General features: G+C 36.7%; 1 protein-coding gene across 1 annotated transcript in view; it reads left to right on the top strand.

The window, feature by feature from the left end:
* LOC127456245 (sucrase-isomaltase, intestinal-like) overlaps positions 1-25,482 on the top strand; it is a 65,852-nt gene that overhangs the window by 2,567 nt on the left and 37,803 nt on the right. Inside the window, exons 2-19 of the mRNA XM_051724640.1 lie at positions 958-1,049; positions 1,243-1,363; positions 2,066-2,175; positions 3,646-3,797; positions 4,664-4,835; positions 4,992-5,091; positions 5,353-5,465; positions 6,206-6,331; positions 7,341-7,472; positions 7,657-7,773; positions 9,569-9,682; positions 10,088-10,172; positions 10,294-10,411; positions 13,630-13,801; positions 14,557-14,673; positions 15,152-15,306; positions 16,911-16,995; positions 24,941-24,997. Coding sequence (XP_051580600.1) covers positions 958-1,049; positions 1,243-1,363; positions 2,066-2,175; positions 3,646-3,797; positions 4,664-4,835; positions 4,992-5,091; positions 5,353-5,465; positions 6,206-6,331; positions 7,341-7,472; positions 7,657-7,773; positions 9,569-9,682; positions 10,088-10,172; positions 10,294-10,411; positions 13,630-13,801; positions 14,557-14,673; positions 15,152-15,306; positions 16,911-16,995; positions 24,941-24,997 — 2,138 coding nt within the window. The remainder of the gene's footprint in view (positions 1-957; positions 1,050-1,242; positions 1,364-2,065; positions 2,176-3,645; positions 3,798-4,663; positions 4,836-4,991; positions 5,092-5,352; positions 5,466-6,205; positions 6,332-7,340; positions 7,473-7,656; positions 7,774-9,568; positions 9,683-10,087; positions 10,173-10,293; positions 10,412-13,629; positions 13,802-14,556; positions 14,674-15,151; positions 15,307-16,910; positions 16,996-24,940; positions 24,998-25,482) is intronic.

The following is a 25,482-nucleotide window of genomic DNA, read 5'->3' as shown; positions in this document are numbered from 1 at the left end:
ATACAAGATCTAAAGCACTGTGCAATATAGTGTGAAATACAATCGCAATACATTAATATGGCTGTACATGCTCAGCCCTATTGTACACACAATGAAGGTTACACACTGATAAATGGTCAAAGAGTTATATTTGTGGGATTATGCAATATGTGTATTTGAAGAATGCTGGCCTTGTTTATTATGCTACGTATAATGAAGCAATAAGCCACGTGAAGCTGCACTGCGTAAATAAATAAATAAATTCTTACTGAGTATTGTCCTGTTTTCCGTAAAAATATCAAAACATTCTGAAAATACATTCAATTGAAAAGCAAAATTATACGATATTTTGCCTTGTTTCCAGAGAAATCGAACTAAACTTGCCAATGGGGTAAGAATAAAAAAATTAAAAAATAAAATAAAAACTTTAATTTGTAAAAATAAACCCTATAAAGTTATTAAATATTTTTGTTTGTTGTTTAAAGCATAAATCTTACAAAATTTTGTTAGATTTCTCTGGAAACAGGATTAATATATTGTCATTCAGCTTCTCAAGTAATTTTTTCTTGTTTTAAGGATGTTTTTGAATATATTTGTAACTGAAAATAATTCAAAATACTGTATAAATTTTACTTTGTTGTTAGTGGCAAAAAAAAGAAAAAAAAAAACTATATATCTTAACCATATATAGGCTGTTTACATTCGCCAAGAAACATATTTTAAAATATATTAGAGTATAACTCAAATGATGTGCAGTAACACGTGTTTATATATCAGTTTTATTGCAATGGTTTTGAATTTGGCACATCCAATCAGCCAGAACTATCGATTTATAAAAGGTGTCCCGTCCCCCCGTCCCCCCCACCCCCAATTCAAGTTAATCTTTAAATTCACAGTCCATTGTGATAGTTTGTTGGGATGTCTATAAAGCATATCACAATGCTCATTTTCCATATATCCATTTGTCCACAAATTTAGAGTCAGATTCAGGAAATAACATCACCCCGGAATGCCCCAACATTCCTCTTGCAGAGAGAGTGGACTGTTTTCCAGATGCAGGCGCTTCCCAGGTAAACGAAAAATCCAAGCATGGTGTTAGAACTGTCCAGTTCATGAGTTGGATTCCCAGCGAACACATGTACTAATATACAGTAATATGTACTGTAGTTTGAATGCAGTTGCTTTGGATAAAACTGTCTGCCAAATGCACAAATGTAAACACCCCAACCTGATCAACTGTGTCATTTTTGCCTGTCCTTTTAGCAAAAATGTGTGGCCAGAGGATGCTGTTGGAGTCCGCTTGACGAGACAAGCATCCCCTGGTGCTTCTTCTCCAAAAATCACGGCTACACCGTGGTCAGCATGAACAAACCTGATAACACACGTGAGTTCGGCCTGTACCTTGAAGTTACTATTATAAAACATCATAATACAATACAGATTTTAGATAAGACTTTATATAACCATTCTGTATTGAGTTATTCAATGATTATTTTAATGTTGGGAGTGTTGTGGCATAGTGGATATTGCCAGGAGCTATCACCATTTTGCCCTTGTGCAAGGTTTCTTTATGGGAATTATCCTCGTACTGTAAAAAGTTAATTGCCCTGTGATATGGCGACATTGTGTGAAAGTTGCAAACAAATTTCACTGGCCCTGATTGTGTGCCAATAAATAATATTCTATTCAAAGAGGCATACATTTCAAGATTAAATATTTGAAGGTTTGAAAGGAAGGTTTGTGTTTGCCAAAGCAAGCATTGCTATTATTATTGCTCAGACTTTGGGTTTGGGTGTTAATTTGTGTGTAATTCACCCTGCATCGTAAGTGCTATGGACATGAATGATGCTTAAAATCATGCAACTTGTTAAGAAGAGGTATTTTAATAAAACATCCAACCTGATGTTTGCTTAATAAAAAAAAAAAAAAAAGAAAAGAAAAGAAAAGAAAAAAAAGTGCCACACACATTTTATCCTGAAAATGTACAGTCCTGGTTTCCATTGTACTCTGAAAATTGTGTACTTGACCATGTAGTTCAACAGACAGTTTAAAAATTATTTTCCTTATGGAAAATGTTTTGCTGTAGATATCGAGGCCAGGTTGAAGAGAATGGGCGCCCCATCTCTGTTTGGAGCTGACATTGAAGAGCTGATGTTCCATGCTGACATGCAGACAGAAAACCGCCTTCGGTTTAAGGTCTGTTTACACGCGGGCAAACTGATGCAAACAGACACACTATCACATTCACACTGTAAAAATGTGAAAATCTAAATGTGAAATCAAAAATGGAGTTTTGTGGCTTTTAGTCCATGCCTGTTAGCTTAAGCTTAAGCTGAGATAATAAACTTTGAGAAGATTTATATTGTTTCACTTCCAGGAAAACAGGACAAAAATATTGATGACTCATCTTGCATGTCCAAATTTTTGTCCATTAAAATACTCTCTAGACTAGAATGTCCCACCCCTAATTCTAGCTGCCTAGTACTAGCAATAGCACATAGTAAATATTGGTTCACAATGAAATAGGTTTGCCAACTGCCTCGTATTATTTGGTACATCCCATATTTTGGCAAAACGCTAGAGGAGACCCCCGTCCCATACTGAAGTGCTCAAACTGCTCAAGCACCCCGCATTAGTGTGGCGACAAGTTGGCAACCCTACTGAAATAAACTAAAGACTACTACCTTTTCTTGGGCCCTTCGATAGATCCCACCCCAACATCTTCCTGTTTTAATTGAAAACATGTCACTACAGGGACAAAAACTTGTCAAACCATTTCATAGGGTCTTTAAAAAGCTATTTCTACTTGATCTGACCCTTAAAAAATATGTTTGTTTGTTATTTATAATAAAAGAATAGTTAACACAATTATGAAAATTGTCTCATTATCCTAATGTCTCTCATGCCATCCCAGATGTTTATGACTTTCTTTCTTCTGCTGAACATAAATGAAGATTTTTAGAAGAATATCTCTGCTCTGTAGGTCCATACAATGCAAGTCAACAGGGTCCAAAACTTTAAAGCTCAAAAAGCAGATAAAGGCAGCATAAAAGTAACTCCAGTGGTTAAATCAATGTCTTCAAAAGTATTTAAGTCCTTTTTTTTTTCTTTTTTTTTTTTTTTTTTACATAAATCTCCACTTACAAACATCTCTCTAATCTCTCTTCTCTCCCAAGATTTCTTCTTATTTAGTTTTTACTGATTTGCATTCTTTGTGCATATCGCAACCTACTGGGCAGGGAGGATAATTATAGTAAAAAGTGACTTAAATATTGATCTGTTTCTCATATATTCATATTGATCATATCGGTTCTGAAGATCCAGATTTAACCACTGAAGTCATATGGATTACTTTTATGCTGACTTTATGTTTTTTTGAGCTTCAGTGTTTTGGATCCTGTTCACTTGCATTGTATGGACCAACAGAGCTGAGATATTCTTCTAAAAATCTTTGTTTGTGTTCAGCAGAAGAAAGAAAATTATACACATTTTGGATGTCATGATGCTGAGTAAATGATGAGAGAGTTTTTATGTTTGGGTGAACTGTTCCTTGAAGTGTTATTTTTTTATCAAATAAAGTCTGTTTATTTAGGTGTTAACGCATTAATCCACCACATCAAAGTTAACGTGTTTATAATGACATGTAACTCTCTTTTTGTCCACCAGATCACTGATGCAAACAAGGCCAGGTTTGAGGTTCCTCACGAACACGTGAAACCCCCTTCCAGCCCTCCCACCAGTCCACTAAAATATGAACTGGAGCTGCTCCAGAACCCCTTTGGACTGAGAGTTTGGAGATCATCTCCCAAAAAACTCCTGTGAGTGAAACCCTCAGGGGAACCATATGTCTTTCTCTTCCTTGTCACATATTCTGACTCATTTTGAGTTCATTGCATTGCTAAGAGCACTGCAAAGAAACATTTTAGAGGATTCCTTTGACCAAAATGAAGAGGAATTGCTCTCCCTTTTGCTGTTTACATGCTGTTGCTATTCTAATGACAATTAAGCACATTCAAAATGAATTATTTTAATGTCATTGCCGTAATGGGGACCAAAAAAAGATAATTTATTATTTCAACTGTGAAGTATTTATGCATAATTGTAGTATTTGTTGATAACATAAATGGAACTATGGGAATTATGTTGTGACCAAACAAAATCCAAAATAAATCAAAACTGTGTTATATTTTAGCATCTTCAAAACAGTCACCCTTTGCCTAGAATTTGCAGACATGTACTCTTGACATTTTTTCAAACAACTTCTTGAGGTATCACCCTGGGATGCTTTTTAAACAGTATTGAAGGAGTTCCCATCTATATGTTGGGCACTTATTGGCTGCTTTTCTTTATTATTTGGTCCAAATCATCAATTAAAAAAAAAAAAAAAAAAAATTATTAGTTTTATAATGAAATAAATTAATATGGTGGCACAATTATATTTTTGTCTACAAAACTCATTTCAAACATTTAAGCATACGCCTTCATATCAAAAGATTTTTAAGATCATGAGAAACATTTCAGTCAAGTGTTTCAAAACTTTTGACCGTTAGTATATACTGGGGTGAAATGTGACCTGGACAGATTCTTGAAAGGTTTTGTGAAATTTACCAATACATTGTAATCCTATATTTATATAAATGTCTCCTTCTGTAAAACATATCTCCCTCTTTCTCTTCTCTGTCAGGTTTGACACAACCATTGGGCCACTGGTTTTTGCTGATCAGTATCTCCAGCTCTCTGCTAAACTTCCCTCTCACAACATTTACGGTCTTGGAGAGCACGTCCATCAAAACTTCCTCCACGACACCAACTGGAAAACCTGGCCTATTTTTACAAGAGATGCATTTCCCAATGGCGTGAGTCACATATAGACACAAATGTCAAGCATTTGTTCTGTATATCTTAAACAGTTTTAAAGTAGCTTCCCCAACACTCCTCATAAGCTGATTGAAAGGTTGAAATCTCCCAATACAAAAACCTAACTGCCTAAACGCCTCTGTCACTTACCCCAGGGCACACACAACCTGTACGGCCACTACCCCTACTTCACATGTTTGGAAGATGAGAGTGGCTATTCCATTGGCGTTTTCCTCATGAACAGCAATGCTATGGGTAAAGAAATGCACCAGGCAATCTTCAGAAGCTTTCTTTTTTTGATAGTGATGGCATTTTTTGTACTTTGCTGGTCATAAGCATGTACTTTGCCAATGGCTTAAGTCATAATATTTTATAACATGATTTGTGATATCTGTGTACAGCCTTGCAGTGTGTTTCAGTGTGTGTTTGTACGTGTAGAGTGACTGCTTTTGTTAAAGGTTAGACAATTAGAGCAATTTAAGTTGTTTATGTCTGTCTATTAACGTCTTCATGCAGAGGTGACGATACAGCCTGCTCCGGCCGTAACCTATCGAACCATCGGAGGAGTTTTGGACTTCTACATCCTGGTTGGAGACACACCAGAGGCAGTTGTGGACGAGTTCACACAGGTGAGCATTGCTGTCTCACGTAAATAGAAATGTCAGAGACACTGGTGTGCTGAATTATAAACACATTGGAAATGCATTTTCACATCGTAGACATGGCCTTTGTAAGGGGGCGACCAAAGTTTGAGTCCAGCTCAGGTCATTTCCTGATCCCACATCGCTCTTCACCATTTAAAGTCAAACAAATAAAAATAAATAAATAATTTTAATAAAAAGAAAGGCTTTTTCATAGCGCATTATCAAAAATATATATAAAAAAAGAGTAATATATATATAAAAGCTGATTTTACATTCATTCACATTTGTATGTATTTGTTGATTTTCTTGGCCTGGAACAATACAGTATAATATAATATAATATAATATAATATAATATAATATAATATAATATAATAAAATATAATATAATATAATATAATATAATATATTTTACAAAATTTTTTGATGTACCCTTACTTAAAAAAAAATATAAATAAATGCTAATGAGGTAAGAAATACCTCATCTTAATTCAAGATATATTCTCTGTCAGCAAGTCTTAATATCTTACACAATTTTGCATCTCAAGTAAATGCACCTTGTTTTAAGAATGTTTAAGAACCTTTTTACTGAAAACTGCGTCAACGATAATTGACCTTGGTTTATGCCGATGACTGAAGTAAAATCATCTAGATGAAACTTCCACCTTAGCCTCAGGGACTCCTCTGATGTTTTCTGTGTCTAACATTTCTATATGTGTTTCCAGTTGATTGGCAGGCCTTTTATCCCTCCATACTGGTCCCTGGGCTTCCAGATCTCTCGCTGGGACTACGGCAGCCTGGACGAGTTGAAGAGAACCGTGGAGAGAAACAGAAAGGTCGGCCTTCCATATGTAAGTACCAGGAACAGAAAGAGGGCCCTTGCTTTGGTCTAAAAACCTTGGCCTCACCCAATACTTCAAATGCATGGAACAAAGCCTGTATCTTATGAATTCATGAAGTGTGACTCTAAATATGTGAATGTCACCTATATACATTTAGGAGTGTTTTGCATCTTATGGTGGGGCTCTTATTGCCGAAAGATGTATTGAAGTGCAGTGTTTGATGTAATTCAAACAAAGAGAGCATTAGCATGTCAGGATATTGCATCTCCATCTGATTAACATTAGCAAATTACTGGCAGGAGAATCTTACCATCTGCTGATGGTTGATGGAAGTCAAGCCTTCCAGAAAAATCAAAACAGACAACAGCGCTTCTACAATGTTAGCATACAAAATAGGCATTTACCTCAAAATTAAGGCTGAAAGAGCTGATTCTAAAGATGACGTTAAAGACATGATCACAATTCCAACTCTTTATTTTCATTGTTTAGGTAAAGCAAGATTAGTTTCCTAATCCTCACCACACTAGGGTTCTATACTAATGTTAACAAATAAGACTGACATTTTGACAAAATTTTAATCTATTGATTATTGGTATTTGGCTTCATTTTTAAGATATTGGGACAAATAAGACTGTTATTCTATAAAATGAACATTCATTTAATAAATATAATGCAATAATTTACATTTAGTTTTCTATTGGTTGCATTTCAATTGGTTGTATGATACAACTTTTATGGATAATTCAATTAAATTGTTTTGTTAAAAACTACACTTACATTAGATCTATTAATTTCTTTGAATTTAATATCATTTTAACTCCACTTTCAAATAAAATTACAATTCTGCATCCTGTTTGCTACCTCATTACAAATTCAGCTGAACTGGAATTTAAAAGCAATCAAGAAATCAATTCTGAATAGTGCATTACCCTATCCCATACTAGGGGTCAAACCAAGACTGCCTGGGTGAAAACCTATAGGAGAGCTTACATTTATATGAGTCTGGTTTATGTTTCAGGATGTCCAATACACTGATATTGACTATATGGAAGACAAAAAGATCTTCACATATGATGAGAGGAATTTTAAGGAGCTACCTCAGTTTGCAGACTATATGCATGAGAAGGGACAGAAATATATTATCATACTGGTAAGTATTTGCAATTGTAATTTTCTTTATGCTGTGCTGCAAAGTTTGATAGATTGGCAAGTTAGCTCTGACTTTTGGAGACTTGACCATTGCAAACTTCAAAGTAAACATTTGACCCCTAGCTGACACTGTGTGTTAGTTTATTTGAGAAGGTGAGCACCTTTAAACATATTATTCATCGTAGGACCCTGCCGTGGCCACAAGTCCAAGAGTGAACAGAAGCTACGAAACGTTCCTCAGGGGAAATGAAGCTAAAGTTTGGGTCACTGAAGCAGATGGGGAAATACCTTTACTGGGAGAAGTAAGTTCTTTCGAAAATATTCCTAGCTTTTCAAGCTTCCTTTTATTTTATTTTATTATTTTATTTTATTTTATTTTTTATTGTATTTTATTTTTTACTTTATTTTGTTTTATTTTGAAAGAAAATATTTTTATATAAAAATATAATTGTATTATTATTATTATTATTATTTATTTATTTATTTATTTATTTGTGATAATGCTTTTACCACTTCAAGCACTGCTTCAGAGAAAGGCATTATGTTGGATTTTTACTCACTGAACGTTATTAATCATGATGTAGTTCCACTTTATTGGGTAATTATATTGTATTTATTGACTGGTTTATGAAGCAATCAATCTTAGTCATATGATTTATAACAATGAGTTAAGTTAGTGAAGGCCATCTGGAGTTTGACATGTGCTTTCTAAATACATGAGGTCCAGCCATGTGATTGCCATGAAAGAGGCCATTACTTTACAATCTGTAACCTTGAGTTATATTATATATCACCCCTCGGGCCAATAAGACACACATCACATGGCAATTATATCACTTGTGATTATTTAGCTGATTAAGCACAGGCAGATGCTAATTGCTTTTTTATGGTTTTATTGCAGGTCAGTGTTTGCAATGCTTTTGCATTAGAGTTTAATATCATGCTCTCGTTCAGCATAGACCCATACTAGATGAAAAAAAGCAGGGAACAAAAGAGAGTTGAATAAAAATGCAAGTTGCTTAAAAACACAGAGAAATAAATTGAAGAAAACATGAAGACAGGCATATTTTCTGCAGTACACGGTATCCACTGTGACCAATTGTAATGTTTGTGGGTGTCTCACACACATTAAACAAAAGTTTGTGGGATCTCACAAAAAAACATATCCAGGTGGCATTTCACCCTAAAATCTAAATAAATAAATTTGTGTTTAAAGAAAATTAGTCCCCCCTCCCCATTTTTTTATTATTATTACCTTAATGTGTCCAAATCGTTTACTTGTGAGTTTTTGTTGTTGTTGTTTTTTGTTGTAATTTTCATTTTTATCAAAGATGATTGTCATTATATTCCTTTTACTGTAATGTAACATTTCCCCCGTATTACTGTAAAAAAAAAAAATACTGTAATACAATATTGTTTTTATTTTTTATTTATTAAAATCAGCATACATTTAAGGCAATGGAACACATTCTAAAATGATGTATAGATACTTCACTCTTTAAACAACAACAACAACAACAACAAAAAAACAAAAAAAAATCTTAGAAATAACAAATACAGAGCAAATGTGCTTGATCACATTTACTCTGTCATTAAAATAATATCATAATTAAAAGAATAAAATAAGTAAAGAAGTAATTTTGTTTATATTATTATTATTATTATTTTAATGTTATTTTTTATTTTATTATTTTTGTTTGTATGGGCGGGGGTGAAATGCACGGGACATGTTCTTGAAGGGTTTCAAGTGGAATAAAAATATTTAGAGACATAGAGAGAACAGGAAACAGACCGTTGACAAGCGAATATCCTTGACATGTGCCAAACTGAAGCCTTTCCTCTGAGAAATAGACCATTTTATAAACTGCACTTGCCAGTGTGTGTGTGTTAAGAGAAGAATGAATGAATTTCAGGTTGATAAAGATCAAAGGAAATAAAAATATTAACAGGAGAAGTATCATAAGTGGTGTGTACTCCATAAAAGAGATTAAAGTCCCCATTACATCAGAATTGGAGTTTTGTGGCTTTTTAAGTTGACAAAACAACACTTTAGTAGATCTATACTGTATATATGACAAGTCTCCTCTCCTCTTACAGGTCTGGCCTGGGGAAACCGTGTTTCCTGACTTCACTAACCAGGCCTGCATTGATTGGTGGGTTGATGAAATTGTGCGATTCCACAAAGAAGTCAAGCATGACGCCCTATGGATTGTAAGTAACCCGCAGATAGCATTACCTGTGACCAAATATTGAACATGATCCTATGAATGACATTGAATAAAGGTAAAAAAGGTCATGAGAAATGTTCAGGGTCTCATCTCTCATATCCTACAGTCTCTCCAAATCAATTTTTTTTTATATGTCACTGTATCAATGCATATACATCATGATACAAACATGAAATATAAACTGAAAGATGTAGCCTCATGAAATCAAATTTGACGCTATTTATTTTCTCAAAACATGGTGCTGGTGTTATTGTGCACAATTCAGCAGTGCACATTATTCCAAGAAACAATTTACTTTAAATTCTCCATAAAATAGATTGTTTTAGTCTAGAGACAATAAGCTCCCAGAATTAGGGAGAGCTGAACTAACTGCTATATTGTTTCCCAGGACATGAATGAGGTGTCCAGTTTTGTGAAGGGATCCAACAAAGGTTGTGCCGATAACAATTTGAATTATCCTCCATACACACCGAGTGAGTATTCTGAAATACATCTTCAACCAGATTTATTCGTGCCTGAGTTTTTACTCATCAACTCATCATTCACATAAACTCGTCTCTCTCTCTCTCTCTCTCTCTCTCACTCTCTCTAAAGGTATCCTTGATGAGCTCATGTACAGTAAAACCTTATGTATGGATGCTAAACAGAAATGGGGTAACCACTATGATGTCCACAGTCTCTATGGATACTCCATGGTCCTGGCCACGGACAAGTAAGGGTTCATGATGTTGCTACTGTACTTTTAAGACTCCTATATGTAAAAGACCTCTGTAATGCTTGGCTAACCTCCGCCTACCAGCTTAGTTAATACTGTCATTCATCTGGGGGGTTGATTAATAGATATTGATATGTCGACATAGCCTGTTTTTGCAGCTCAGTTTCAGCTTAATTAGTACATTTTCAACTAAACAAGCTATACTTCCTTGGTAAACCAACTTTATTAGAAAGACCATGCTGGTTGACCAGCATTATTTGCTGGTGAACAACATGACTATACTGGTTCACTAGCTAGATCAAACAAGCACTAACTAGAGCTGGGTGATATAACTACAAAAATTATATTTTCATATTTTACAGCCTATCACTGAAATATTCGATAAATATCTTAATTAGTGCTATCCATAGATAAAAATTTGTAATCGCGATTGATTGCATAATTTTTCGTAGTTAATCGCGGTTAATCGCAGATTACAAAAGTTCTGAAATTTGACTCTAAATGTACTTTTTCCTGTCAAAATGCATTTATTTCCTTCTTAGGAAAGAAAACAAAACAGTATGTTTTGTTGCAGTATGTCACTGCTTTATTAACATTTTTTAAACAAAGTCTTCCACAGTATACAGATAAAAATGCACTAAAATAGCACCAATTCAAGTAACATTAAACGTTTCGCAAAGTCTGAGTGGGATTTTGACAAATTGAAAGAATGAGTCCCCACATAGGTTGGATATTTATTGCAATGGGCATTAAATCTCTTAAACTCTCATCCTCCACAATATTAATCTGCAGGCAGACTGTGGCTATCTGCTTTGCTACAGCAATCGTGAGCCACATTCATGATTCGCATCAGGCCGTCAGCGCCAGCGTCAAGCGTTGCTTTGAACTCCACATGAAAAGAATATGCAGACAAAAACGTCTCATTCTGCGTTTTGGTAACAGTTAAGACTTGGTGTGCTTTTCTGGTAATTAAAATGCGCCTTAAAGAAGCTGAAAAATGCTTAATTTCTGTCAAAAGTTCCATCTAGGCTTGTTTTGTACAACAAATAGTGTTAAGAGCTCCTTTCCCCATCACTTATCACTGACACTTAATCACTGCTGTGTGTTTTTGTGGTGTGCATCAGTGAAATGACTCATTACACATTACAAAGGTTCCGCCCTTTCAACTAGTGTTTATGCTGGTTTATGCTGTATTAACGGTAAATGTGTTAATCGCGACTAAGAAAAATTAACGTTAAACTTTTTTAAATAATCGCATGCGTTAACGTGTTCATTTTGACAGCAATGTATTTGCTCTGTAATGGCTTAAAACTGTGATTTTTATTTCAATAAGAGAAGTCGTAGTTTCAATCAAAAAGCCATTGTAGCCAAGTTGATTCAAAAGGTTTAATGCATGAATAAAGTAATGTTGTACCCAAGTAATAATGATATTTAATCATTTTTATTTATATGTACAAATACAACAATATCTTAAATCTGGGATCCAGTGAGGCACTTACAATGGAAGTGAATGGGGCCAATCCATAAATGTTAAAATACTCAATGTTTTAAAAGTATAGCCACAAGACATAAACAATATGCTTGTTAACATGATTTTAGTGTGATACAATTGCTTACTAACATTTTCTGTGTAAAGTTATAGCCAATTTTACAACTTCGTTGCCATAATGATGTAATAACCCCTAAAACGACTGTAAAAATTACGATTTAAACAAATTTAGAGCTCAAATAATACATGAGTTTTCACAGAAGAATTAATGTAAGTGCATTTACAAAATCATAAGCTTCACATTTCTGCCTTTAATCTCTCCAAAAATCGGCACCATTCACTTCCATTGTAAGTGCCTCACTGTATCCTTCATATTTTTTTAAAGAAAAGGAGGGATGAGTCAGTAATCAACATTATGCCACAAATGCTGTTGATTGAGCTTAACTTGTATTGAACCCGAAATATTCCTTTAATAATTAACATTGTTACTTGTGCAAATGTCCATTTCTGATATCATCAACTGAATAACAACTAGTTAAAATGCTCAGTTTGATATCTGTAATATGGTTTTCACTAGTGGCAATGTTATTTTTTTATTTTATTTTTTTTCTCCCCTTTTCTCCCCAATTTGGAATGCCCAGTTCCCAATGCGCTCTAAGGCCTCGTGGTGGCGTAGTGACTCGCCTCAATCCGGGTGGCAGAGGATGAATCTCAGTTGCCTCTGCGTCTGAGACAGTCAATCTGCGTATCTTATCACATGGCTTGTTGAGTGCGTTACTGCGGAGACATAGCGTGTGTGGAGGCTTCACGCTATTCTCCGCAGCATCCACGCACAACTCACCACGTGCCCCACCAGGAGCGAGAACCAAATTATAGCAACCATGAGGAGGTTACCCCATGTGACTCTACCCTCCCTAGCAACTAGGCCAATTTGATTGCTTAGGAGACCTGGCTGGAGTCACTCAGCATGCCCCGGGATTCAAACTCGGGTCTCAAGGGGTGGTAGTCAGCATCTTTCTTGCTGAGCTACCCAGGCCCCATGGGGATGTTAATTTAAAATATCTGAATTGTGATTGTAAATAGTAAGAAAGCATTTTTGATATTCACATTATTGCTTAATTTTATACAGCAGCAAAATCATCACGATTATTTTGTAAGAATTTAATATATTGTCTAGCCCTAGAACTAACCAGCATAAGCCAGCCTTGTTCAGCATGGAAATCCATGCAGGATTCATCAAGTATATTCAGCAGAATATAAAGTTTTGAAATTACACAAATGATAATTATATTTTGATGATATAGTTTGATAAACCTAGAGTAGAACAGCACAACAGCACTCATTCAAAGTCACAGCAGTAGTGACTCAAGTCGTGTCATGCATGACTCAGTTTTCAAGTAGCGTATGTCCATTATAGTCATACTGCATGATGTTTTCCTCAAAGGAGAGTCAAGAGGGTCGAGTTACTTATGTTTTTGCTTTTATTTTCAGCAGGAAGTCTATTTTACTCATCTTGTTATTTCTACCACATTGATTTGTTCCACTCTCTTCCCTTCTCTCATTCGTTCTCGGCTTAACTCCCACCTGCGTTTTCTCCATCTCTTTGTTTCCCTTACCACACTTCCTCCTGCCTGTTGGCATTGTTTTTCCAATTCCCTCATTGATGTTACTGCCATAGTGTTATGGTGCCAACGGTCCTTTTACCTCTCAATATTTCTGCTTCCAGGGCATCCAGACAAGTGTTTGGGAACAGCCGTTCAATGGTCTTTACCCGATCCTCTTTCCCTGGGGTGGGCAAATACTCGGGGCACTGGCTGGGCGACAACGGCGCCAACTGGAATGACATTAAATGGGCCATTCCTGGCATGCTGGAGTTTAACCTATTCGGAATCCCTTACGTAAGCGGTTTGCCTTGGTTTAGGACATCAAATGTAGAGACTAGACTTTCTTTATAACACAACATCCCCACCGAGAGACATAGGAAAGGTTTTGGAGACAACAAATTGGGCTAACTTTGGATATGATTGAGTTTCCATGACATGCATGGAGAAATTGAATGGGCACTTTGGACTCAGTGTTTCAGTTTGAATTGAATTAACATTGACTGACCGACTCAGTTGTCAGATCCAATGAGTTTATAATGGAATGGACAATGCAAACTCTGTTTATTGTTATATACAAAGTCATGTAGATGTTGCACAATTATATATATATATATATATATATATATATATATATATATATATATATATATATATATATATAATGTATAATGTGGATAGCATTTCTAAAAAATTTGGTCTTGGAAGAATTGGATCATAAAAGTTGTTAATGTTGAAATATCTGACTTTTGATTGCATTCTTCAATATCTTGCCAAATCTGAGCACAGTTTGAGACTTGTTGTGATCTCTTCTAAAATTCTACAGTAGACATGTGAGATTATTTGAGCCTGTCTTTCAGGAGAAACATCTGATAAGCAGGAGTTTCCAAGAAGCAAACGTCTCCATTTAATATTGTTGTCTAGGAGGAACAACTGAGACAATAAACAATCTCATTTGTGATTTGTTTGTTTTTTAAAGGGTGATGGACTGAATTTCACAATTGCATGTTTTTATTTATTTATATATTTATTTATTTATTTATGTTTAACAGATTGGTGCCGATATCTGTGGCTTCTTCGACGACTCCCCTGAGAATCTGTGTACACGTTGGATGCAAGTCGGTGCATTTTACCCCTTCAGCCGAAATCACAATGCACAAGGTTACAAAGTAGGTCCTTCAAATGAAATACCGCTAAACATTCAACCTTAGTGTACAAAACGTCTTCTTTGCTACATGTTTCAGGTATAACGGCATCACTCTGGATTACAAACGTGTCCTCTCTCTTTAAATGCTATTTGTTGAAGATTTATTTCCCTAATCATTATTGTGAGATTGGCATGAGAGAAGCAATCAGACCTCTGGAGTGAGAGTTTGAGAGGGCAAATGAGAATTAATGGAAAATTATATTCTTGGTGAAATTAGATGAATAAGATTTGACCTTTTATTCGGAGAATAATCATTCCACGCCTGTCTCCGGGACTGATGGCTCTCCGCCATGATGAGCATATTATCAGTATCCACACAGTAAAATCTATTTCTCTCTCAGCCTCTCCAGCAGAATTTTCATTCTCTCTTTCCTCTTCAACTTCTCTGCCTCATCATTTCTCCATCCCTGACTAGTTTTATCCATGTTCCTCTCTAACAGACCCAGGATCCTGCCTCATATGGAGAAAACTCCACGTTGGTGAACACCTCCAAGCATTACCTAAACATCCGATACACTCTCTTGCCGTACCTCTACACTCTCTTCTACAAGGCCCATGTCAATGGAGAGACCGTAGTACGTCCCATGATGCATGAGTGAGTCTATAACCATATGCAAACAGCAGCGCCTGTATTATACCACAGTTTGAGTCCTGACAAACAGCCTGTATTGGTCTTCTGTTCATGGACTCATGGGGACAATTACTTTATACTTTAAAGGGATAGTTCAAACAAAAATGAAAATTCTGTCATCATTTACTCACCCTAATGGGTTTGGAACAGGATGTTCATTTATGGGAGAACTGGGTGGACATACCATCCAATAATTACTCATTTTAAGTTGGCATTCAGTTCAGTAAGTTTCTGATTCACTTAAAAGAATGTGCTGATTAAAGTCATTCATTCGTTAGGAAGCTTTGTATGTTTTGCAGTGTTGTTTTAAAATAACTGACTCATATGAGTCCCTCATTCAGGAATCACACTACACTGGTCGAGCTGAATGTTTCGTGCTGTAGATTCAAAAGAACTGGCTTATAAGAATCATTCATTCGGGAACCTGACATCAGTGGTTGAGCTGTAGATTAAGAAGAACTGGCTCAAAAGAGTAATTCGAACAGGAATCGGGCTGCCCTGGTGGTGCTGTATGTTTTGTGCTGTAGATTCAAAAGAACCGACTCATAAGAATCATTCATTCAGGAATCTGACTTCAGTGGTTGAGCTGTAGAATCAGAAGAACTGGCTGGAAAGAGTCATTTGTATGGGAATCAGGCTGAATGTTTTGCGAAGTAGATTCAAAAGAACTGGCTCATTAGAGTCAGTGAGTGCATTTACATGCACTTTAAAAGTTTGATTTAAAAGCCTCTCACCTTTTAGCCCTCCGAAGCTCTCACAGTGGATGGTAAAGTCTTCAAAGGGAATAGGACATAGGGATGATCACTTCTGAATGGAACGCACCCTGTATCGTGGTGAATGCTAGAAATGTTCATTTTGGATGGATTAGAAGTCTGTAATCCTCTGATTATTATTCTTTTGTCTGTATTCTGCCCATTGACTAATCCTCTTATCTGTCTGCCATAGTAACACCCATATAACCTTACACTCATCTTTGCAGTAGCATCAAATGTTTTTCCTTAAAAACATGTATGGTTTTACAAGGACTATTTTCACAAAATCCATCATAAAATAAAATAAAGAGGGTAACAGGCGCATACTATGGCCAAGGTTAGCATGCTAGCATTAGCATTAGTGCCATGCATTCAGAATGTAAACATTACAAATTACACATTATCTACTGCATACAGTATATCTTTCAATTACCACTGAGTGGTTATAACAGCCAATATAAACGTACTAATTCATTCAGGAATTGGACTACACTGGTCACTCAGTGTATGTTTGTATGTTTCGCACTGTAGATTCAAAAGAATCGGAACACAGAGACATTTATTCAGGAATCGGGCTGCACTGGTAGCTCTGTATGTTTTGTGCTGTAGATTCAATTGCAGTGCCGCTAAATGGTAGCGCATGAAACACTATCCAAATATTTTAGCACGGTGAATTCAAATTCAAGAATCGTTAATGGAAATGAAAGTCATGGAAATCATTTGATTGCTGTATTTATTTTTTAATGGAACCGGTTCTCGGTTCCCAACCCTAGTGATATATGAACTTTAGCAAACGTTTTGTTTTCTACCCTGCAGGTTCTATTCTGACAAAGCAACCTGGGCAGTTGACCGCCAGTTCTTGTGGGGAGCTCATCTTCTAATCACGCCTGTGTTGGATCCTGTGAGTGCCACACACACACTCACACAAACTATGTTGTATGACTTCCTTTATGCCCATACTGGTGACCTCCTCTGGGACAAATGAGAAAAAGATGGCACTTTGTTTCTTTTTTTCGCTCTTTTCATTTCCATCCTTTCTTTTCTCTCTTTCTAATGAGATCGTCGACCTCATTATGAAGAAATTAGAACCAAATATAGATTGCGGTCATGTGAAAATGGGTGATAAATTGTTTGAACAGTCTAATGTGGCTTCCCACATTTTATCAAGAAATGGGCTCCTTCTGTTCAAAGAGCGCCCCATGAGAACACGGAAAAGGCCTGTTTTGTGAAAGTTTGATGCGCATACGTCAAGAAAGTGTGCATAGGGGTTATTCAAATCTTTAGAGAGCTGTGTGTGATGTAAAGACTTCAAACACCAGTAAAATGCATATGCATCAGCCACATGAAAGATTATGATAGTTACTGGGCCTGCAGGTTTTTATGGTGCTGAAACAAGTTGCAAGAAAGGCGGGAAAAAAAAACACATTTGTTTTTCATCGTGCTACTTTACCTTAATGACACATGGCATCTAACTTGCAGATCAGTTGAACTTTGATCTTTACTGGAGTTTTGACTGGGGAAATCTCCTTCCGCCATTTGGATTTATTTTTGTCATCTTAGCTGTCTTTAAGTGCTCAAATGCTCTCATTTTGGGACCCTCAATTAAAGAGTCAAGTATGTTGATAAGCTTCAAATGGCGAGACACCCATGCTGTGTAGGGCATCAGGGCTGCTTTCAAACTTTTTCAAAACTAAATAAAAAAATGTAATGTTGCCTACTGTGTTTCAGGACACATAGAGGGACTGACTGTGCTGTTACTCAGTAGGAAAAGCTGATGCAAGATCTGCCTTTCAGTATGAAATTTTAGGATATGGCACAAGCATATATATATATATATATATATACACACACACACATACACAAACTTCAAATGTTTAGAATGTATTTTTAATCAAAATATTTTATAGCAGTTCTATAAACAAGAATTTAACATTAATTTACTGGCATTTGAGACACAGTATGCCCACTATTTTGATTACATTTCTTTCTCTGTCACTGCAAATAGTTCCAAAAGAAGCCAGAGCAGGACAAACCATGGAAATTCTTCATAGCAAACACAGACAAGCAGTGTAATGCAAACAATAAAACATTAGAGAGCTATTTTCCGAAAAATCAGAATGCATGGAATGACGCTCAGATTAGTACAGAACTAAATATAGATAAAATTACTGTGATGTCACACTGCAGGCAATCGCACTTTCAGGCTATTTTGAGCATCAGCTTTTAAAGGTGGAGATGAGCAGCCCTGCGGTTTTAATAATCTGTTAAAGTTATTATAAAGGGATTTCTATTGTTTATAGTAAAGAAATATACTGTGCATAGGTTCTTTTTAAACTATCAGCAAAATCAGTTTCTAACTTGATTGATTTTGCAGGATGTGTAAAAGGTTGATAAATACACATCCTCACATGTTTATCACACTTCTAAAACCTGAGGAATTTGGCATATAAAAAAAATTAAAACTACTATCAGACATGAAATATGCATCTATACTACTTAAATTATTGGTCCATATACAGTACATACATTTGACATATTCTACATGCAAACAGCTGATTTAGATTAAACAAGTTACTTACTACCTTCAAAATAAATCCAAAGACAAATTTTAGTAGTAGTACATTATTTTTATAATCATATCCATTTACAAAAAGCCAGTACACGTGGAGGTAGTAATTTGGAAATTAAAAGCAGCTATTTGCGATCAGATTTTTAGCAATTTCTTCGTGAAAATTTCAAATCTACCAACAACATCTGCGGGGCAATTGGGTCTTATTAGAGCTGAGGCAATTACTGAAATATCATAATTCATAATTATCATAATTCATGTCAAAATGACTTTGTCCTGATCCAACGATCCTGATAGAAATTTAAAGAAGCCCAAGTCAAGGGGGCCTGGGTAGCTCAGCGAGTATTGACACTGACTACCACCCCTGGAGTCGTAAATTTGAATCCAGGGTGTGCTGAGTGACTCCAGCCAGGCCTCCTAAGCAACCAAATTAGCCCGGTTGCTAGGGAGGGTAGAATCACATAGGGTAACCTCCTCGTGGTCACGATTAGTGGTTCTCGCTCTCAGTGGGGCACGTGGTAAATTGTGCATGGATCACGGAAAGTAGTATGAGCCTCCACATGCGGAGTCTCCGCGGTGTCATGCACATCGAGCCACATGATAAGATGCATGGACTGACGGTCTCGCCACCTGGATTGAGGTGAGAAAACCATGCTACCACGAGGACCTACTAAGTAGTGGGAATTGGGCATTCTAAATTGGGAGAAAAGGGGATAAAAAAATTTAAAAGAAGCCCAAGTCTTTATTAATCTTTTGGAAACGTGGTGTTACAATTTGATCAATTTGAATTTAGCGCCCACTGAAGTAGTTCTTTTATGGGATGCCAGCAGAACCCAAAAGTGTTGCCACTGTGCATTTTGTAAACAGTAATTTGTATCTTAGCCTGCGGTTGCCTGTGACACATTTATGTGGTATGTGGCATTTGCAAAGCATAGCAAAATGTTAAAGGAATATTCAGGGTTCAATACAAGTTAAGCACAGTCGACAGCATTTGTGGCATAATGTCGATTACCACAGAAAATTATGTTTACTTCTTTTCTTTAAAAAAAGCAAAAATCAAGGTTACAGTAAGGCTTTTACAATGGAAGTAAATGGGGCCAATTTTTGGAGATTTTAAAGGCAGAAATGTGAAGTTTATAATTTTATAAATGCTTGTGTATTATTTGTTTTTGTTTTAGGGTTAACTGCATTATGCCGTTAGGGTTAGAATGAACCCAGAATATTCCTTTAAGGGGGTGCTAACGCTCATACGGCGAAACATTCAAAGGGGACATCCCCATGTCAGGTGTACATATATTGGCAATTTGTCACCAGCATCGAACATGGGTCCAATCAGGATTAAGAGCCAAGCACTTTTAATATCTTAAAGTCACTCATGGCATATTGTGCACACCAGGTTGATATAAATATCACATTTGAGTGACAGCATTTGAAGTGTGCAGTGGGTTTTTCCCTCAGGCAATGGGATGAATCATTGTTTCCTTTGGTTCGTTTGCTTATTCTTTTTTGGTTATCTTCTTTTCCTTTCTCTCTAAGATCTCCTGTCACTTTTTATCTCTCTGAGTCTTTTCTCTGCTGAAGGCTTGAAAAAGCCATGAGAGGAGAAACACATATCCCAGATCCCCACCCATTAGTTCATTAGTTTAATGAATAATGCTCATTATTGGACTTCTGGTTTGCGAGCAGTCCAAGATGGCATCTTGAAGAGGAGCTCCATCCCCTCGAGTGCTCAACGGTTATTTTGGTTATCATCCATCGATTATTTCCTGCTAATTTGCTTATGCATACTTCAAGGAAGAGGCCTATGTCCTTTATAAAGTCTCCGACACGTTCTCCAATGAAGAAAAAGGGCAAAACAGTTAAAGAGTTATTCCCTGCTATTGCCAAAAACACGCCTGCGAACCAAGAAAATACATACTTTCCAGTGATGGGAGCGCTGCTGATGTATACCATCAAACAATGCATGTGGCAAGTAATGGCAGAGATGTTGGAGATGGTGAAGGGCATCCACGATAATTTACATTACGTGAAAGTCCAGTTGAATCAACTTGATTAGCAGTCCAAGGCCCAGATGGCCAAAGTGCAGACACTGCAATCCTGAGTGGATAACATCCAAAAGACACAGCATGAAGACAGACAAATAGTGCAGGAATAGATGGATAAAACCTCTGAGCTACAGATCCGGTTTGTTATGCTGAAGTCTGTAATCGTAGGTCAAATCTATGACTGATGGGCCATACTGAGGGAACAGAAGGCAGCTACTGCATTGCCTTCTTACAGGAAAATCTACCAAAATGGCTCCCTATGCTTAACAGGCAGCTCCTAGAAATTGAAATGGTTCACAGAACAGGCAAATCGAGAGGGAATGAGCCAAGAACTCTGATCTTTGGCTAGCTCAACTTTAAAGATAAGCAAGCTATCATGCAAGCCATGTGTGATGCAAGTACAGTTATGCACAGTGCAGAGAAGTTCCAATTCTTTCAGGATTTACCTTGGGAAATGGCCCAGCAATGAAAGGCATTCCAATTGATCCAATGGTGAGTGAGAGATCTTGTCTTACTTAATGTTGCCAGCTACACTCAAGGTTGTCCGACAGGGACTGAGCATTATACCTATTATGACCCCCCAGAGGATGCGGAGACGGCGCTGAAAAGTTTTATCAAAGAAGATTCGCCTTAAACAATGGAATAATTTAATAGCAGGATGGATTTTGCATGCTCTGGATTATTCCCCGTTACCTGGGTGAGCGCGTTTTCTTTTTAAAGTTTGTTTGGAAAGCCCTGTTATGATTCTAATTGAGTGCTTCGAGGAGGGAATCTTGGCATTATCGCAACCAACGAACAAGAACTTTTATGTTCGCATCAGCAATCGGGGTTGAACAGTTGTTCTTGCTCAACCCTGGCAGCTGACAGTTCTGTATTTTTATTTTAAATGTTAAATTTTCTGGCAATCGTTTATCATTCACTGAGTGTGCAAAGTTGTTATATAATTAATCTATTTGTTTCAAATGTACAGTATACTTACTTGTATTGAGTGGAGTTGCCTCCACGTCTGAGACCGTCAACCCATGCATCTTATCACGTGGCTTGTTGAGCGCATTGCCACAGAGACATAGCGCATGTGGAAGCTTCACGCCACCCACCGCGGCAAAAACACCGTTGGCCTTTGGCCTTTGACAAAGGCCAAAAAACCTGGGTGGCCTAGCGATTCCAAATTTTGAATTACATTGCTTTTCATATGCGGGCCATCCAGGTGTGGCTCACTGAAGATTTGCAGGTGTTCTGGAGGGCCATCGATGCCATTATCCACAATGCCTGCAAGATGTACCGTTCTCTGTGAAAAAGTGTAGAACTTTTTCTGTTAAATATGATCCCATTTTTAGTCACTCCCTTGTAGTGCTGCACAAATTACAGCATAAATACATTAAAGCACCACCTTATACCGCTTCCTCTCCTCTTTGGTATAACCCTGCTTTTATGTTAGGTGGCCAACCATTGAAGAACTCTGCATGGCTCTCTAAAGGCATACACACATTTGGGGATATGTTCAGTGATAAAGGTTTGCGCACCTTCCAAGATGTCAAAACAACCTTCTCTCTTCCAGGTTATACTTACTTATTTTATTTACAGATCTGCTTTTTATTTCAGGCATGCAAAATTCCTTTGGGTGTACCTCTAGTTTCTCATCCCATGGTCAAATATCTGTCTGTGGGTAAGGGGGTGGCATCATTTCTATATAATCAATGTGCTGTTCAGGTACCAGAGAAAATCTCTACATTTACGATTTGGGAGAGTGAGCTGCAAATAGATACTGGTCTGGCATGGGATAGGGTTTGGGACAACACTTTATTTTCTTTTTGGAATTTAGCACATCAGTTAATACATGTTAAGTTAATTCACAGGGCATACATCCCTCCTTTGAAATTTTTTCAGATTAAAGCATCCAAGGATGCCTATTGTCACTTATGTAACAATAGGACTGTTGGCACAGTGATGCATATGTTCTGGAACTGCCCTATTATCTCTGTATTTTGGTCCAGTGTAGCATCAGTTCTTTCAGATGCTCTGGGACACAAAATGATGGCATCTTCTTCTTTGTTCTTACTAAAAAACGACTCTTTGTTGAAGCTCTCGGTCACACACCGCAAACTTCATCTTGCTGCACTCACAGCAGCCCAGAAAACCATTCCCCAGGCACAGTTTACACCTACCTTACCACTGGTCAAAAATTGGACTAAGACTTTCCTTCATAATGTTGTGCATGAGAGGTCATGTGCCAAACTCCAGGGAGCAAAGAGCAAAACAGTTGAGGCTTGGACACAAATTGCAGACATTGTGACAGAATTTATTTGAACACTTAGTCCACTTGGTTCTCTGCCCTGGAATTTGTAGTTTTATTAATTTATCTATATATATGTATTTATTTATTAGGCCCGAAAACTGAAAGTGCGGAGACCCTATTGTTCTTCTAAGGATTATTATTATTATTTTTCAGTTCTTTTGCGGTACTTAACATGCATGAAAACTCTTGAAATTATGCACACACATCAGAGTAATCTGCCATTAGGGCTGAGCAAAGTTGCAGGGTTGTACAGTCAACAAAATTGGTACATATATATAGTTACCATAATGCCGAATATCTTTCATACTCACAGTCATTAGCTCTGTCCAACAGGAAGTCGGCCATTGTGGATTTTCTGAAAATCGCAGGCTCTGAGCTTTTAAATACTCCTCATAGGGGATTCATGTGACTGGTACCTAATTTGTGCAACATCATGCCAAGACATTGCAGATGCTAAATTGCGAATGGATTTTTGATATTTTGAACGGTGTCACCATGGCAAAGCAATACATTTATGGCAAAAAATGGAAAAGAGGAATGCCTTATATCTTCTGTGTGCATTGTGTGATTTTGATGAAAATGCATCTGTATGTTTGGTAATGGGGGCTGATCACATTGATGTGGCTATTATGGGTCACAGTCATAGCACCACCAACTGGCAGCAGGAAGTAATGCACAGTTAACAGATTTTGAAATAGCCCTTGTGTTTACATGAATTGCTTCAAAATTATTTAGAATAATGTCAAGACACTGCTGATGTAAAATTGTAAAGGAATATTTGATATATTAAATACTGTTACCATGGCAATGCATTAATTGTTATTATTCTTTTCTTCCTATATTTGGGTGTTTTTGAGGCACTTGGGATCCTAAAAATGTCATTAAATTTTGCACACATATCAGAGTCGTCGGCCACTAGGGCTGGACAAAGGTTCATGCATGGGCATGGGGGGGGGTGTTCTCTGTAGCACCCCCTTTAAAATGGGTGTGTAAGACGGCCTGTGTATTCCCCCCATTTTCACCTACAGCCACCAAAATTGGTACATATATAGTTCTCATCAAGCCAGACAACTTTCATAATTATAGTCATTAGGTCCACCCAACAGGAAGTTGGCCATTTTGGATTTTTGTTTTTTTATTGCAGTCTCTGAACTTTTAAATACTCCTCCTAGGGGAATCATGAGACTGTCACCACATATAGACAACATTATGCTAAGACACTGAAGATGCTAAATTGTGAAAATATTTTGATATATCGAAAGGTGTTGCCATGGTGAGGCATTAAATTAATGGCAAAAAATGGGAAACAGGAAGTGACTCATATCTTCTGTGTGCAATGTGTGATTTACATAAAAATTAAGATGTATGTTTAGTCTTGGGGGATAATCACATAGATTTGACTATTTTGGGTCATAGCGCCACCACCTGGCAGCAGGAAGTGTGGCTCTTACAACAGACTTTAAAAATAGTCCTCTTATATTAACTCAAATTGCTTCAAAATTGTTTAGAATAATGTCAAATGCCAAATGCATGTGTCCACCTTGCGTTGTTTTTCGAAAGTAATTGGGTGGAAATGGACCAGTTGTGCTTGGGCCCGTTATCTATATTTTAATTTTATATCCATTGTTTTTTTTGTTTTTTTTTTCATTATTATTATTTTTTTGTATTTACTTTTCCAAAGGAAAAGTATGTACCTTGAATGCATGTGATAGCTTGGCTTATGTAATGCACACCAATGACCAATATTTTTTTCTAAATAAAGGAAAACAAAGGTTCACAAAAAAAAAAAATAAATAATAAAAAAAAAAATGCTCATTAGTAAATCATCAATATAATGGCTGTCATTATGGTTCACTTCTTACTATGTGTGAACATGCACAGATATCCATTTATATCTTTAACACAACAGATTTTTCCTGTTTTCTTATTGCTTTAGGATGTAGACACAGTGAAAGCCTATATCCCGGATGCCATCTGGTACGATTTTGAGACGGTAAGACCATTCTTTTCACTGTTTGTACTTTTAAAACCTCTTAGATAAGACAACATGCTGTGTTTTATTTAATTGCCTGATCTGGACAATGAGTTTGCAGATGCTCAAGTCCAAGATGCTCATGTTCAAGTGTTGTGCATTTCAGAACAGGTCAATTAGAGAAGCCGTGATTTGGTAAAGCAGGTCTTGAGTTGATCCCAACAGAGAGAGCTAGTTTGATGGAGAGGAGGGACACAGAGAACCTGATGAAATCTGAAATTACTTATGAATATAGCAGAGACTCAGTGTGTCCCTCATAGTCTCTGCATTGACCTAGTCACACAGTCAGAAAGAGTGGTTGGAGGTTTTGTGTGTAAGGGATAGAGAGAAAAAGAGAGAGAGAGAGAGAGAGAGACTGGTAAGGCAGGCATTTTGCAGTTTTTGGATTCATTTAAAAAAAAAAAAATAATATATATATATATATATTTAAACACATTAAAAAATCA

This window comes from Myxocyprinus asiaticus, chromosome 18 (genome assembly GCF_019703515.2).
Source record: "Myxocyprinus asiaticus isolate MX2 ecotype Aquarium Trade chromosome 18, UBuf_Myxa_2, whole genome shotgun sequence".
NCBI classification, from domain to species: Eukaryota; Metazoa; Chordata; class Actinopteri; order Cypriniformes; family Catostomidae; genus Myxocyprinus; species Myxocyprinus asiaticus.
Note: the sequence above shows the minus strand (reverse complement) of the source record. Positions and strands in the feature narration are given on the sequence as shown.